This window comes from Heloderma suspectum, chromosome 5 (genome assembly GCF_057233095.1).
Source record: "Heloderma suspectum isolate Gila_16-S chromosome 5, 16-S_ref, whole genome shotgun sequence".
Lineage (NCBI taxonomy): Eukaryota > Metazoa > Chordata > Lepidosauria > Squamata > Helodermatidae > Heloderma > Heloderma suspectum.
In genome coordinates this window covers 102,231,709-102,246,725 of record NC_139462.1, presented here as the reverse complement: position 1 = coordinate 102,246,725, position 15,017 = coordinate 102,231,709, and the positions used below count along the sequence as shown (strand labels likewise).

Sequence of the window (15,017 nt, the reverse complement as noted above, 5' to 3'; positions counted from 1 at the left end):
TGGATCTGTTTTTCTAGAAAAAGTTTATAATCTAAACTTATTTCTTGAATTAGAAACGTTTTCCTTTCATGGCTAGAAAAGACTGCGCTGCCAAGCTGAAGGAGAAGCAGCTCCTGGAGATATTCCCAGCCATTAACCCAAACTTCTTAGTGGATATCTTCAAGGACAACAAGTGAGCTCTTACCTATTAATATGATGCATATCCGTGGAGTAAGAGATATTCTGTCAGGCTCCTTAATATTGTAAATTGGGGTGCAATCCTGTGGGATCCGCCCTCGGTACACATAAGCCTCTGAACTCGGTGCCTTGCACCTCTGACTCTGCATTTAAGCTAGATGGGTGATTTTGCCCATCTAGCAGAGGCTTCAGGGAGGGCGAGGGAAGGAGGCTGGGGCAGCCATAGAACATCTCATATGGCTGCTGCCCTGGTCTCCTCCCCTCCCTGCTGGGAATTCTCCCTCTCCCTGTCTCCGCACTCCATTTTCCGAGCGTGGAGAGGTAGCCAGTGCAATTCTCTTCACGCCAGCTACGAGAGGGAGGGGTTCAGGATATCAAGCTATCCTTTGTCCTCCAGATGCTGTCATAGGATTGCTCCCTCCATATTGTAACTATTGTGAATGGTGTCCTTCTGCCAGCTCAACAGACACCACTGGCAGATCAAATGCCCCCTCCTAGCTACAGCTCCGCCCTCTCAAATCTACTCTGAAGGGTTGCAGGACCCTCTAGAGCAGATTTAAGAAATTTGGGATCAAGTATTATCACTGATATTTCTCCCCTTTGCTTTTTCTTTTTATTGCAGGATGATTTTGCCTTTTTCACTCTATGATCTTCCATGTCCCAAATTATTCATTGTTCTTCTTTCTTAATTTGTCTTAGTTATTCTTTGGAACAAACTGTCCAGTTTCTGAATAGCGTTCTAGAGGCTGACCCAGTAAAAACAGTTGTAGCCAATGAAACTGCTCAGGGTGCCACTCTCTCTTCTTACAATGCTTCAAAGACCCGAGAGAAAAAGGTAATGGCCATTTTGCGCAACAGTTACAAATACATTTTCTGAAAAGGTCTTTATAAATATCACGTAAAGGTCCTGTTCGGTGGAACCTTGTATGATTCCTTTTCTTGGTTCTGAATTAAGCAAATAGAAGGTGGTTTTGGTGGTTGCTCCATCCCATGGAGTTGTCTTACAAGCTTTGGACTGTGTCCTAAGTATAGCTCTTATGACTTGTAGGCCAAAAAGTCCAGGGAGCCAGAAGACATTCTCAATGAAAAGGTGTTCCAAGACTTTGAATATCCTGGATATGATGACTTCAGGGCTGAGGCTTTTCTTCATCAGCAGCATAGGCAAGAGTGTCTGAGAAAAGCTGGGGAAGCATATCGCATGGGAATGAAGTCTGTAGCAGCATTTTATGTGCAACGGGTAAAAACAAAATTAACTAATAATTGTGCAGTATTTGCCTTATCTAGTGGAAAAATTTTGCTAATGGTAACCGCAGAGCTTTTGGTGCTTGCTCTGATACCAGCTCACAAATGTGTGTCAATGCTAGAGAGCCATAAATTGCATATGAACTTAGGTAAGACTGTCACAGAGTTCTGATCTTAATTAGGTCTCCTTTAGAAATCTCTGAGTAGCAGAGCTAGTGGACTAAGTACTGAAATCAGTTAATAAGTGGTTTTTTCTGTGAGCAAGTCACAAACAGTTTTGTAAACCCATTGTAAATATGTGGGAATTAGGCTTTAATATTGCTTGGCGGGGGCTCGGCAGGACAAGCGCAGGCTGCCTGGCTGAACTCTCCCAAGTGCCAGGGACACTTCCCTCCTTACTGGGGAAAGAGTGTCTGTCTTTGGGTTGCTTTCGGCATTCCCAGATGAGAGCTACAGCGGCCGGTTTGATCACCTCAAGCTGCTGCCTGTTAATGTTTTAAATCAGGGCAACTTCAGGTGGTCTGGAAGGCAACTCCTTCTTGCCACAGTGGTGGTGACAAAAAACAGAAAGAATCGGCTTGGACATGAGCTACATTTGTCCTTAGTGAGCCACTGTAGCATTTTTTCACCTGTTATTGTCTTTACTCAATTTTGGGAGGGCAGCAAGACCACATGCAGCCCAGGGTTCCGTGTTGCCCCAATGAAAATGTAAGGCAACATGAAAGAGATTACTAGTTACAGCAAACCCAAAGAGCTACATTGCTTGCATCCTAGAGTTTAGGCATGCCCAGAAGAAACTTTGACTCTTTACTTTTGAGTGACGGCCCCCCCACCCATGCCATACCATATCTCCCCTGAGATTCAACAGAGATGTGCAGTGGAACTGTTCGCGCATATTTGAACCCAGCCTGTATCTTGCGCTCTTATATAGATTGGATAGTGTTTTTAAACCATAATCTTTGTCCTGAAACCCTCCACATATGACTCAGCCCTGGAAGGTAGAATTTGGTTGTTCTCTGCCAATTGTTGTTTGCTATCAGTTAGGAATCACATAAAGTTTACTTTCCTCTCTCTTTTCCTTCCTACCTTTCTGATCTATATTCCTGCTTCACACAATCTTGTTGGTCTTGCATCTTCCTGAAGCCCATCTGATCAGGCCTTACTTTGACTTTGACAAGTACAATCAAAATGTACAGCCCATTGTTCTGAGGCATTGAGACATTACAGCTCCCTCTCTGTGGTGTTCTTTTGAGTCCTGATACCCAACGCTGCACTTAGGTTGCCTCTCGTGATTTGACAGCTGATGTGTGTTTGAATAAAGGGTCGCCTTCATGAGCAGAAGATGAAAGAAGCGAACCATGATGCCGCTCTGCAAATCTTTGAGAAAGTGAATGCCTCGAAGCTGCCTGAAAACCTTTTGGACCTGCATGGTCTCCATGTGGATGAAGCTTTGGATCATCTGTGTAGGGTGCTGCAGGAGAAAACAGAAGGTACAAGAATACTTCTTTGTGCAGATAAATTATTCTGGCTTGTGTACACGGCTATGTAGTTGGAGGGAAAATGTCATGGCACGACTGCATGTTGGAGAGAAGCCATAGCCTAGTGCACCCTTCCCCAACCTGGTGCCCTCCAGATGTTGGGAGTCAACTCCAAACAGCCCCAGCCAGCATGGCCAGTGGTCATTAATCCTGGGGGTTGTAGTTCAAAACATCTGGAGTGCACCAGGCTGGGGAAGGCTGGCTTAGGGGATAGAGCACAGCCTTTGCACATAGCACAACTCAGGTTTAATTCCTGGCATATAATCAAACAAGGTCTTGGGCAGCAGAACTTGGACAGGCTGTGGCAAGCCACTACCAGTCAGAGTAAACAAGACTGGCCTAGATGGAACAGTGGTCTAACTCAGTATAAAACCACTTTATATGTTCATATGAAGCCGTGAAAATTATTTCAAAATCACCATATTGGACATGCTCATTTTAAAAAGTGCTATGAACTTTCTATGAAGAGAGAATATTGTGACCATTATTTCTCTTGTGCAACAGAGTACAGTTTGGCTGGTGGTAAGTCGTATCTCTACGTGATCACAGGAAGGGGAAACCATAGCCAGGGAGGAGTTGCTCGCATCAAACCAGCAGTTATGAAATACCTCACAAACCACAAGTTCAGGTGAGCCAAACATATAGTGACTGAAAATTTGCCACCTGCATTTAACCAATTAAAAACTGGTTGTTGTTTTTTTCAAGGAAGACTAATAGTTTGGATCCTTTCTACAAAGCTCCTCCCACATACATATTGCTAGGTGTGCAGTACAGTACCTCTGTTTTCTATTAAGCTTCTGTATAGGATCTTGGAGACTTGAGCAAGAGCCAAGTCTATATGAAACACCACTATGCCAAAGCTATATTATGCTGGCTCGTCAGTGGTGGTGAATTTCTTTTCACTTGCCTCTGAAAGACGAACATGGAAGCAAGAGATGAAATAAATAAAACTCCCAGCACTCCTGACTATTGACTATGCTGGCTGGGGCAGATGGGAGTTGAAGTCTAAAACATCTGGAGGGCACCAGGCTGGAGAAGGCTGGCGTAACCTCTCGCACAAGCCGAAGCGTGAGACACGCAATAGAACTTGCTATGTCACTGTGTGAAGTCTTGCGCAGTTTCTTGCACAAGCATTTGTGGAACAGAGCTTAGTAGTATTTTCCTTCCACTCACAGTTGTTTGAATTCAACCCTGTGTCATTGCTGATAATATATTTGAAGCTAAATCTTCTCCTGATTTACAGGTTCACAGAAATAAAGCCAGGCTGCCTGAAAGTCATGCTGAAGTAAAAAGATATCGCCAAGAGGGCTGTAAAAGTTGATATTACTGAGATGCAAGCAACTTTAAAACTTACTGGGGTTACTGTACTGCTTTGACGAACAATATTTTACTGGAAATGTTTTAACTTATTTTTAGCAGGTGTTTTTTGTCAGCATGTTCCCCCCCGCCCCCAACTGAACGGAATATTTGTTTTTAAGGGAAATGGTTTTATAGGCCTTTTGCTACCAAAAAGTACATGAGAAGTATATTTATGTGCAAAAAGTGAACTTTCAAAGGGAAGCGAAGGTTCCATTTTGAAACACTGTCCTTCTCAGATTTACAGAACATCTACGAATATCTCGGGTACTATGCTTTTTAACACTTCCCTTTCTCTAAATGCATTTTAAAATAACTCTCACGTGTTTGTAAGACTTCAGATGTTTTGAAATGATCAAAGGTTTTGGAGGGGAAAAGCGATACAGTGGGTCTAGTAATAAACACTATTATTTATACTCCTGTATTTTCATATGGGAGTTCTTTGCCTGTTATTTGTGGAAAAGAGAAGGAAGAGAAAATGTTGCATTCATCTTCAGCCTAGAGAAACATGAGCTTCTGGTACCTCAGTGAATTATCCCCTTAGATCTTTCTGCCTCTCACCCCTTTAGTCCTTTAATCCCTTAATATATTGTAAGTGTTGGTAATACTGCCTGATGAGATGATAAAACTTTGCTGTGAAAGGACAGGGGTACCTAGCTCATCTAGGGACCTCGGCCTTTATCTGAGCAATAAGAACCCATTTCTGTTGCCAGTATATTACAACTACCACTAGAATCAATAGAATTTTAAAAGACCCAATTATAGTTATCATAATACATTATTTGCCATATTCATCCTGATTCCTGGACTTTCAATGCTCACACTGAGCCCAGTGTGAACGGGAGCTTTCTTGTTCACGTAAATATCACGATCTGCCCCATCAGTGCAATTACAATATGCACAGAGAGCATCGAAATGAACAGGGGTGCTCTTTCTGGAGTGGAGTTCTCTTTGTGCATTGTAACTCCTGCATGTGCAACAAAGCCTCTGGATTGGGGTTGCTTCAAATTCTTCAGGAAAAGAAAGAAAAGGAAACTCCATATTCTCCATTCTGTCTAGACAAACGTTATATATGCCCCATTAGAGAAGACACCAGCAAATGAGACCATGTAAGAGATTCCCAGCTCCAGGCAGGTTCATGTGCCGTTAACAGCAACATAGAAGCGTTCCTAAAGAGCAGCTGCTCCCATCACAGTGCTGCACCGATGTAGCACTTTTCATCTCCTGAACTTGTCCTTGTTGAGCTGCTGTTAAAGTATACAAGTCTCCTTCAGATCAGGAGTTGAAAAGCAATGTGTGTGTGTGTCTTGATTATATCAGTGCAATCTCATCTGAAAATCTTTCATTGTTGTTGATACAGCAGTATATTTTGTGTCAATTTTTAAATGTGTGAATTCTTTGCAGGGAATAAGTGGCTATTAATTTCAAGGTATTTTTAAAGCACAATTGCAAAACTGAGGATGGTAACTAGTTATAAAGTTCAAAGGACTGAATTTCCTCTCCAATAGTCCGTCTCTCTGTACCAAACTAACACAGAGAAATATTTTAAAACAATGATAGAGGCAATTTATTTTCAGGAAGGAAACTGAATATGCAATTAATGTATACCTTTCTTCTTTCAAAGTGGAAATGCAAGTGCTCTTCAAAATACTTTCTTTTTTAATTTTATGTAGCTTTTAAAACGATTGCAGATTACATATGAGCAATTACTTAAATGGGTGAGTGTGAAATACGTTTCATATCCTCAAGGTGCTATTTCAGTAAACTTCTGAGTGTGCTTTCAAAACCAGGTTTCTTTTACATGTAATACAGCAGAATTTGCGCATGTATGTTGTGTGCACCAATTAATTTCAGACATTTTTGTGCATGTTGTAACTATAAGAAAGGAATAAGCTGCATACACATACAATGGGAATTCTTATAGAAATAATTCCTAAAATGAACTCAGACATTGATGCCTTTGTCTACATTGCATCATTCTACCATTGTCCTGATCTTTTCAAAGAAATCTATGAGTAGAAACTGGCTTCTGTACATGGATCTGCCCTACCACTATGGGTGCAAGGGATTGCAGGGGTTAAGGTAACTTTTTAATCTGAAAAAAAAACCAACAACAAGATGATGAATGTCTGGCAGAAAAGGTAACAGAATAGAAACCCAAATTACCATTTGGTTTATAGGTGTATGGAATTTGGGTGGTGGGGGGAGATAATTTTTCTTCTATTTTTGTAGATCAAAAGATTTTAGATTTTAAGCATTTGAACTGCTTGATAACTGGCTATAGGATAGTGCATGTAAACAGAAAAAATATCCAAAGAAGCTAATTTTGCTTGCCCCCATTGAAATAATTGGCACAGCAGACTTACATTTTCAAGCATTTCCTTTCACCAGACACTTATTCAGGAATCTAATGTGTATCAGGGCTGCTTTATCCACTACCACTGTTGTTGCACTGATACCATGTCTATGTTGTCAGGACATATATGTCTGTTTTGCTTCTTGTACACACCTCATATACAAGCAGCCTGAACGGTTGGATAGTGCTGATAACCTATGATGGCATACACACATTTCTCCTACACATAAGTGATACCCATGTAGGAAAGCCATTATGTGAATGAAGGCCCCAAGTTATTCCTAAAAGACAGATATTGATGGCAGATTCTTCTTTTGGGATGGTGATAAATTTTAATGCTTTTGTGTTATAATTCTACTTAGAAAATTATACATAATGTGCCTTTGTGCAAATCCCACTCATTTCAGTACGACCTGCCCAGGAGAAGTAGCTGCTGGATTATGCCCTCTAGTTTTCCCCTTGAAATTCAAGTAGATTATTCAAAATAAACTATGTGACCGATATATGTATAGGAAAATAGAGCTGGATTTGTTGAAGAAATTTAAAATTTGAGAATAATAGCTGTAAAAATACCAAGGGAAGTCTGTTCTTTGTTAATTGTTCCGTAATTATGGTGGCCTAATATTTTACTAAGCTTTATTAACATAGCAGGTCAGATTTCTTAAGCTGGAAAAGAAATTACAACTGTGTGCCCATTTTTTATTAAAGTTGTCTTAGATTAACCTTCTAAGAAGAAGTAATAAGCACATACTTACATGAATTAGGGTCATTGCTTATGCTGCAAAACTTGCAATATAGATGTTTTATTGAAAATAAATTTACTCAGGGCGGTGGTTTCTGTGAAAAGTGCCTATGGAAAAGAAAGCCTTCCCAGTAATTGTTTTCAGCAGATATTATTGTGGATAGATATTCTACAAAATAATTTGTATTAATTAAATGTGTAATTCAGATTTCAAAACATTACCTCACCTTCATTGATTGAGGTACCACATATTGGTTACCTAATACTACACCGCCTTGACCATGCTACATTTTGCATGGATGGACAAACACATGAAATAGGTAATTGCATATATGGCCTGAAGGAATTCCTGTGACTGCAGCAGCACTCTTTCTTGTCATGATAGTTATGGAAATTGCTGCTATTCATATGTGGTTGCCCAGATCGCATATTAACATTTTTCTTTGTAAACCCCTGATAATGATTAGGAAGGTTCACAAGGAATAACATTTTTTATTCTTTTTAAACAAGACTGCCAGAGCCTCAACTACTGAACAGATAATTATATTACTCTACTATCAAAGTGTACAGATTAAAAATCCGGTATTGTACCGCCCAATTGTCACAAAAATACATTGGCCAGTACATAAGTGGATTTCTTTCTCCTTTAATTTTTTAAAAGTGTATAAAACTCTTATGGTTTCCTAGCTTCTTTTTTTGTAATGTTTAGTTGTTAGCACACAGAATTTCTTATGTGGAAAATTTCAAATAAAATCCCTTTATGAAAAATATGATGCCATTTTTTTTGAAGGTTCTCATTATCAAATGTTTGAGTTAAAATGAAATGGAACTGAAGTTTTGCATCAGAATATATTGTTTCCTGTTTGAGGAAATTATTGAAATATAAAAACACAAATAACCTATCTTCAGAGACTCAGTTCTTAAGATAGTAAAGCAGTATCTGGACTTTTATCACTTCAGTTGCAGGTGATGGGGACATTACCTCGTTGATACTCCACCATACAAACCCCCCCTCCACATAGTAAACTAAATGTTAAGGGAATGCATTATAGCCTAATCATCTGCCTAACATGCTATTTTTCCTTGTGGAGGGATTATTTTTTCTTTTGTATGGAGGAACATTCAATCATATGAGGCCACCACCTGCAGTCTGAGGTGGTACAGCCCAGAAACAGCTTTGCCACTTCAATAAGGACCAGCTGTCTCTCTGCAAATCTAGTAACCAGTGAGCTCTTGGGTTCTTCTCAGTTTCTGGAATAGCTTCCAGAAACTAACAGACCAGATATCAGTTATTACCAGATTTGATTAGCAATAAACCAGCAATTTGGAGGAGTGTGGGCATAAGACATGAAGGTATCTGCCTGTTTGTATTTAAGTCTGTGACCTCAAGGAACTTCAAAGTCCTAGTCAATGGGCAGAATTCCAAGAGGAATATTTTCAGAGGGGAGAAAAAATGCTGCAGGACTGACTTGAATTCTGCACGAATGTTTGTTTTGGAGAGTCAGTAGCTTTAGGACTATAAGCCCACGATAGACGAGGGTAGATGGGTGGTTGTTACGTAGAAAGTTGGTGCTTTCCTGACCCCTGTTTCCAAACTGTCCATGTGTGAGGGTAGGTGAATGCCAACTCTGAACTCAAGAACTCTGCCAACTGTGGGCTGTTGTTTCCTCCACCAACACTTGTCATGATGATAATACCAATAATGGGTGGTAACCGTTAGTACTCACAGGCTTTTTGCTTCCTTACTTTTGGGGGGCCAATTGTTCTCTTTCTCTGTGATTACCTGACCGAACCAAGAACTGGGGTTAAAGCAATCTTCTCTTGTATTTAGAGAGGCCCATTTTCTAAAAGTATTTTCCACTCTGCTTTATATTGTCAAGTATGTATTTTCAGTCAAATTGTGCCATTTGTTAAAGATAACAAAGATTTGCAGAAGGTCGTTATATGCAAATGCACAATTTATCAGTAAAATATATGTAGCTACAGAATGGCACCATCTGGAAGCCTGTATGTGTCTACATGGTAATAAATGCCATTGAATTCAATGGGATATACATCTGAGTAAATATGCGTAGGATATGGCTAAAAGAGAGACCTTATGAAATCTTATCTTGGTTCCAAAAGATTTAGACCTTCCCTTTATAATTAAAAGCAATCAAAAGAGTTGCATATCTTTGCTACCACTAGAGGTTGCAAGTGATACTGACGTCCTGATTCTGGGTCAGGGTTGCAAGTGGTATTGCATAACATTCTGTTTAGAGTGGCTTAATGTCTACTATTTTAAAGTGACTGAATGTCTGCTTCATTTGCCCTCTTCTGCAATTGTATTAAGTTTAGCATCAATGTGGCCTGCTGTGCTGAAGTGGACATTAACTCAGCAGTAAAATAAGATATAAAATAATGCATGCTAGGAAGAAATGCTGTGTTTTTGCTGCATTTGTTAGCTTTTCTATGTTTGACTCTTCTAAGATTTTTTTTAAATGATGCTAAAGTCTACTCACCAGACAACTTTTGACAGGCACAGCAACCTGATGACCATGGTCTTCCACTCCCTGCTTCATGGCGTAGAGGTGGACAGGTAATGATGCCAGCTCACTTCTAAAGTGGGCAGGGGAAGAGATGATGTCTCATCCATAAAGCCCTAGTAGCTTTATGGATGACTGAGGATTTGGTCCAATTCTTGCTGACGCAGGTCTTGGCTCCCATTAATAAAATCAGATGCGAAGAAAGTGAGAGTCCTGCTGGACCAGGTCAAAGGTCTATTTCGGATGTGCAACTTGTGGCTCTCCAGATGTGTTGCCCTACAACTCCCATCAGCCCTAGCCAGCATAGCCAATGATGAGAGATCATGGGCGTTGTAGGCCAAAACATCTGGAGGTCCACAAGTTGCCCACTCTTCAATCTTGTCCAGCATCCTTTTTTTCACAGTGCCTAGATGTTTCTGGGAAGCCCATTAGCAGGACATGAAAGTGATACCGCCCCTGCTGTTGAACCCAAGCAACTGGTATTCAGGGCTATGTTGCCTCTGAATTTGGAGGTTTTGTTTCTTTATATAAAAACATACACTGCCTTTCAGCCTTAAAAGGGGCCCCCAAGGCAGTTAACAATTTTAAACGTAAAAAAATTGCATATAGCCATCATGACTAATAAGCCATTTATGGACCCTATCTTCCATGGATTTGTCTAATCCCTTTTTAGAGCCATCTAGGCTACTTGCCGTCTTGTGCCAGTGAATTCTATAAATTGTGTGTCTGTGAAGGACTTTTGTCTGTCATTAATCTATGACCAATCAATTTCAATGGGAGAGCCTGAGTTCTAGAATTAGGTGAGAGTGATTTTTCCCTTGAACTAGTTTTCCCACACCATGCATAATTTTATAAACTTCTATCTCTCCGCGCTAGCCTTGCCTTAAAAGTAGGTGCTCAACCCCCTTGATCATTTTGGGTGCTCTTTTCTGCATCTTTTCTGGTTTTACTGTATCCTTTTTAAGGCGAGGGGACACATGTCCCGGACTGTACACAGTATTCCAACGGCAACTCTCCCATAAGCATGCAAAGGCATTCTGATACCAGCAGTTTCATTTTGCCTTTTTCATTGCTACCATATACTGAGCTGGCATTTTCACTGAGGTTTCCACCACAACCCAAAGATCTCTTTCCTAGCTAGGCAGCCAACACAATGAGCTAAAAGAGTGGACTCTACTGCTGCAGGTAATCATATTTTAAAATGCTTCTCTCTCTCTCTCTCTCTCTCTCTCTCTCTCTCTCTCTCTCTCTCTATATATATATATATATATATACACACACACACACACAGCAGATCTAAAACTAGCACATCAGATGGAGAGGTTCTAGGGTAGCCCATTCACTGCTGCACTCATTTTCTACTTGCAAGGAACTGTTTCGTTTTTACATAGGAGACCATTAAAAAATGATATCCCACCTGTAGCCTGAAATGGTACAGTCCATTTTGCCACATGTGCAGAAGATATGTGTTCTTAGGCACTGCCAATCTGTGTGTGTGCGCATGTGTGACGTTACGAATTTCAGTCCCAATGTACATCCCTTGATGTTTATGTTTAACCTCATTTACCATGTTTATTTGGAGAGAGCCTTTTGGCACTCTTTGTAGTCTGTTTGAGGTTTCACCATCTTGACAGATTTGGTATAATCTCAAAACTTGGCCATTCCACAGCTCACCCCTGATCCCAGAACATTATGAACAAGTTAAATAACATCAGTTTAATAGAGATCTGTGGTAGACCCTACTTATTCATTGCAAGAACTGCCTATTCATTCTCCTACCCTTTGTTTCCTGATCCATAAGAGAGCCTATCCTCTTATCCCATAACTACTGAATTTACTTCAGAGCTTTGGTGACGAACTTTGTCAAAAGCATTTTGGAAATCCAACTATATAATGTATACCAGATCATCCCAATTCACATGACTGTTGACACCCTCAAAGAATTCCAAATCCCGTGCTGATAAGCCGCACCGATTGTTTCTCATCATTGGGCAGTATCCAGCTGTGTCATTCTGCTAGCGCAAATGATGCTGTGCTAGTGGAAGCTAGGTTCTGAACTATGCACAAGAGGAGGCTCCAACTAAAGATATGTTTGTGCAAGCACGGTTGTACAGCTGGTTGCACATTACGCTAATGCAACTGGTTGTGCATTACACTTGCGTGTGCAACAAAAAGATTAGCCGGAGCTCCACTAGCACAATTTGAGTTTGTGGAATGACATCATTAGATATTGCCCATTCATTACTTGTTTTTCTATGTATTCTTAATGTTATCTTTAGTCATCCTTGCCTCCAATTTACACAGAGCAGACATTAAGCTAGCTGGCTTGTAATTTCCTGGATCCCCCTGAAACTCTCTTTAAAAATGGAGGTTATGTTGGTTACATTTGAGTTCTTTACAAGCATTCAGACAACACGCTATCCAGGCACAGTTACTTGTTAAGTTTTATTTGTCCCTGGTGAGAAGGCGAGGTCATGGAATAAAAAAATCAGCTTTACCTCTGTTTGATTCTGCAGTCTAGGTGTTGCTGGGCCTAGTGGTATGAGTATTAGCATATGTAGAAATAAACCTATGTGCTTAGAAAAAAACAGAAGTAGCAGTTCAAAGGAAGATGACAGAAAGGTGATTAAAACTGCTCCACTTCCTCCTGGTGCTGATTCAATGAGGTGTCCAGTGAACCTTTTCCATGAGATTTTCCTACTTCATAGACGTCATGTAATGAATGACAGCTAACAATGAGATGAGGTGCAGTTCATAGTTGAAATGTCTTCCAACAGGCTGCTCCAGCTTTTTGACAAGAATTGGAGATTTGTGGTTACAGAACCTTGTTCTTGGGTCCATTGCAGTTTTCCCTACGTATTGCATACGACATCCTCTTTTCTTTTTTACATTCAATTAAATAAACCACATTAGTGGAAGTGCATGTGACCACCAAGGGCAGAAGCTGAAACATTTAGCTCAAAGTATATTTTAGTCTCTTGATTGTCCCCGGCTGATGGTTTTAAATTGTTTTAGATGTTTGTTGTTGTTGTTTGTTACTTGTTTTATGTCATTATGTGAATGGTTTTTATATTTATATAATGTATTTTAATGGTTCTTCATTCTTGTGAACCACCCAGAGAGCTTCGGCTATGGGGCGGTATAGAAATATAATAAATGAAATAGAAAATTCACCATGTGGAAAAGAGGGGAATATCAAATTCACTTTGGTTTTGGTGAGAGACTAGGAGAGTATCTTTAATCAAATTATCACACAGAGTGTACGTTTTACATTTCATGGGACAGTGCTACATGGTTCCTGCACCAGACCGGCTGCAGCCTCAAAATGAGTGGAGTACTCTGTAACGTTGTGTTGCGGGCCCTGTTTTGTTTTATTTTTTAAAAAATGATGTTCCATTTTGCCACATTTTTTCAAAATTCAAAAAGGAACTAGAAATGATGATAAAACAACAAAATCCATAATAAAACTCCAACAAAGGCAGCCATAAAAATAATAGTAAAAATAGAATAAGTATCAATAAAACCCAATTAAAACAGTAGTAAATTACAAATTTTAATGACCAATAACAAAGTACTAATTAAAAACTTGGGGAAACATTTCACCCTAAAAGCCAGTCGTGTGTTCCTGGGGAGAGCATTCTGTACCTGCAGTGTTACCTAAGAGAAGATCCTTTCTTTGGTCGTCATCCATGTCTCCTCCAAAGAAAGGGTCTCTGAAAAAAATATTTTAAAACATGCATTTTATTTATTACATTGATGTTTCACCCTTCATCCAAGGAACGCTGGGTGATAGACATGGCTCTCCCTCCATTTTATCTTCACAACAATTCTGTGAGTTAAGTTAGACTGACAGATTGTGAATTTTATTACCAAGTGAGGATTTGGACCCAGGTCTCTCCAGTCATAGTCCATCACATTGGCCGCTATACTATGTTGGCTTATGGCTCACATGGGAGCAGGCAGTCCTTCAGATACCTTGGTTCTAAGGCATATTGGGCTTTGTTGGTCAGAACCAGGCCCTTGTATTATGCTTGGAAACAAAGTGGTAACCAATGGCTGACTACTGGACAGTTACGTGCCATCATCTCATCCTAGTTAATAATCTGGATGCCATATTCTGAACGGTCTTCAAAGGCAGCTTGACATATAACACATGGCAGTAATCAAGCCTGGATTTTATCAGGTCCTGGAGGATAACTGTTCTCAAGCTTATCTATAGCCTTGTTAAGACATTAAAAAAAGTTAACAGCAATACATGAGAAGGAGTGCCCCTCTCCTCCAGCTCATTTGTCACGCTGTACTCATGGAGGGTGACTGCAGCATGGAGGCTCTCCACCTGAGTCAGAACACAAGATTTTTCAGGGGCTGGAGCGCTCCTCCTCATGAGTTGCTATTACCCCCCTTTTTTTTCTGAACACCTGAACAGGGCTTCTGCTTAGGCAAGTTGTAGCAAACTCACCAGCCTAAACTGCTGAAAGGCACTTTGTACTATGGAAGCCACTTTTACCGTCAGCACCAAAAGCTGCAAACTTGATCTTTAAGGGAGAGTGCAATCCTGTCCAGAACAGGTTGACGGCTACCATCCAGGTCCAGTGAATCACCTACCAAGGGTGCTTCCACCTTTTCTGGTTTGACTTTCAATTTGCTAGCCCTCATCCAGCCCATTATTGGCTCCATGCTAGCTGTGATGGCTCCCCTGAATTGAGTGATCCATCACAGAAAGCTGACAGGAGCTGGGGCGCATCTGGTCTGGGAAGACTCATCTCTAGAGGATGAGAGTGAAAATGTTTCTGATAACCTGGATGGGACCGGGGTGGAAAAAGGCGAGTATATAGTAAAGCATGATAGCCAGTCAGTCTAGGAAAATGTGCATCCCAAAGACAGTTGGCGAGGGACAAGCACTATGTATAGGTGTTTATGTGTTAATGCTAAAAGTCTCTGAGCCAAGATGGGAGAACTGCCGTGTTGAGTTTTAAATGGGATCATAAGCATAGTGAGCATAATGGAAACCTGGTGGAATGGAGAAAACCAGTGAGATATGGTCATCTCCAGATACTAACTCTATAGGAAGGACAGGGAAA

General features: G+C 40.5%; 1 protein-coding gene across 4 annotated transcripts in view; it reads left to right on the top strand.

Moving 5' to 3' along the window:
• Positions 1–8,174, top strand: part of N4BP2 (NEDD4 binding protein 2) — a 37,874-nt gene extending 29,700 nt beyond the window's left edge. For 2 of the 4 annotated variants that reach the window (XM_084856926.1, XM_084856927.1), the window contains 6 exons: positions 54–172; positions 877–1,012; positions 1,226–1,414; positions 2,741–2,909; positions 3,462–3,585; positions 4,201–8,174. In XM_084856926.1, the coding sequence (XP_084713052.1) occupies positions 54–172; positions 877–1,012; positions 1,226–1,414; positions 2,741–2,909; positions 3,462–3,585; positions 4,201–4,246 (783 nt within the window). In that variant the 3' untranslated portion in view covers positions 4,247–8,174. Of the gene's footprint in view, positions 1–53; positions 173–876; positions 1,013–1,225; positions 1,415–2,562; positions 2,910–3,461; positions 3,586–4,200 lie in introns of those variants that run through there. The other 2 variants (XR_014792178.1, XM_084856928.1) reach the window with 2 other exon arrangements.
• Positions 8,175–15,017: the final 6,843 nt, after the last annotated feature.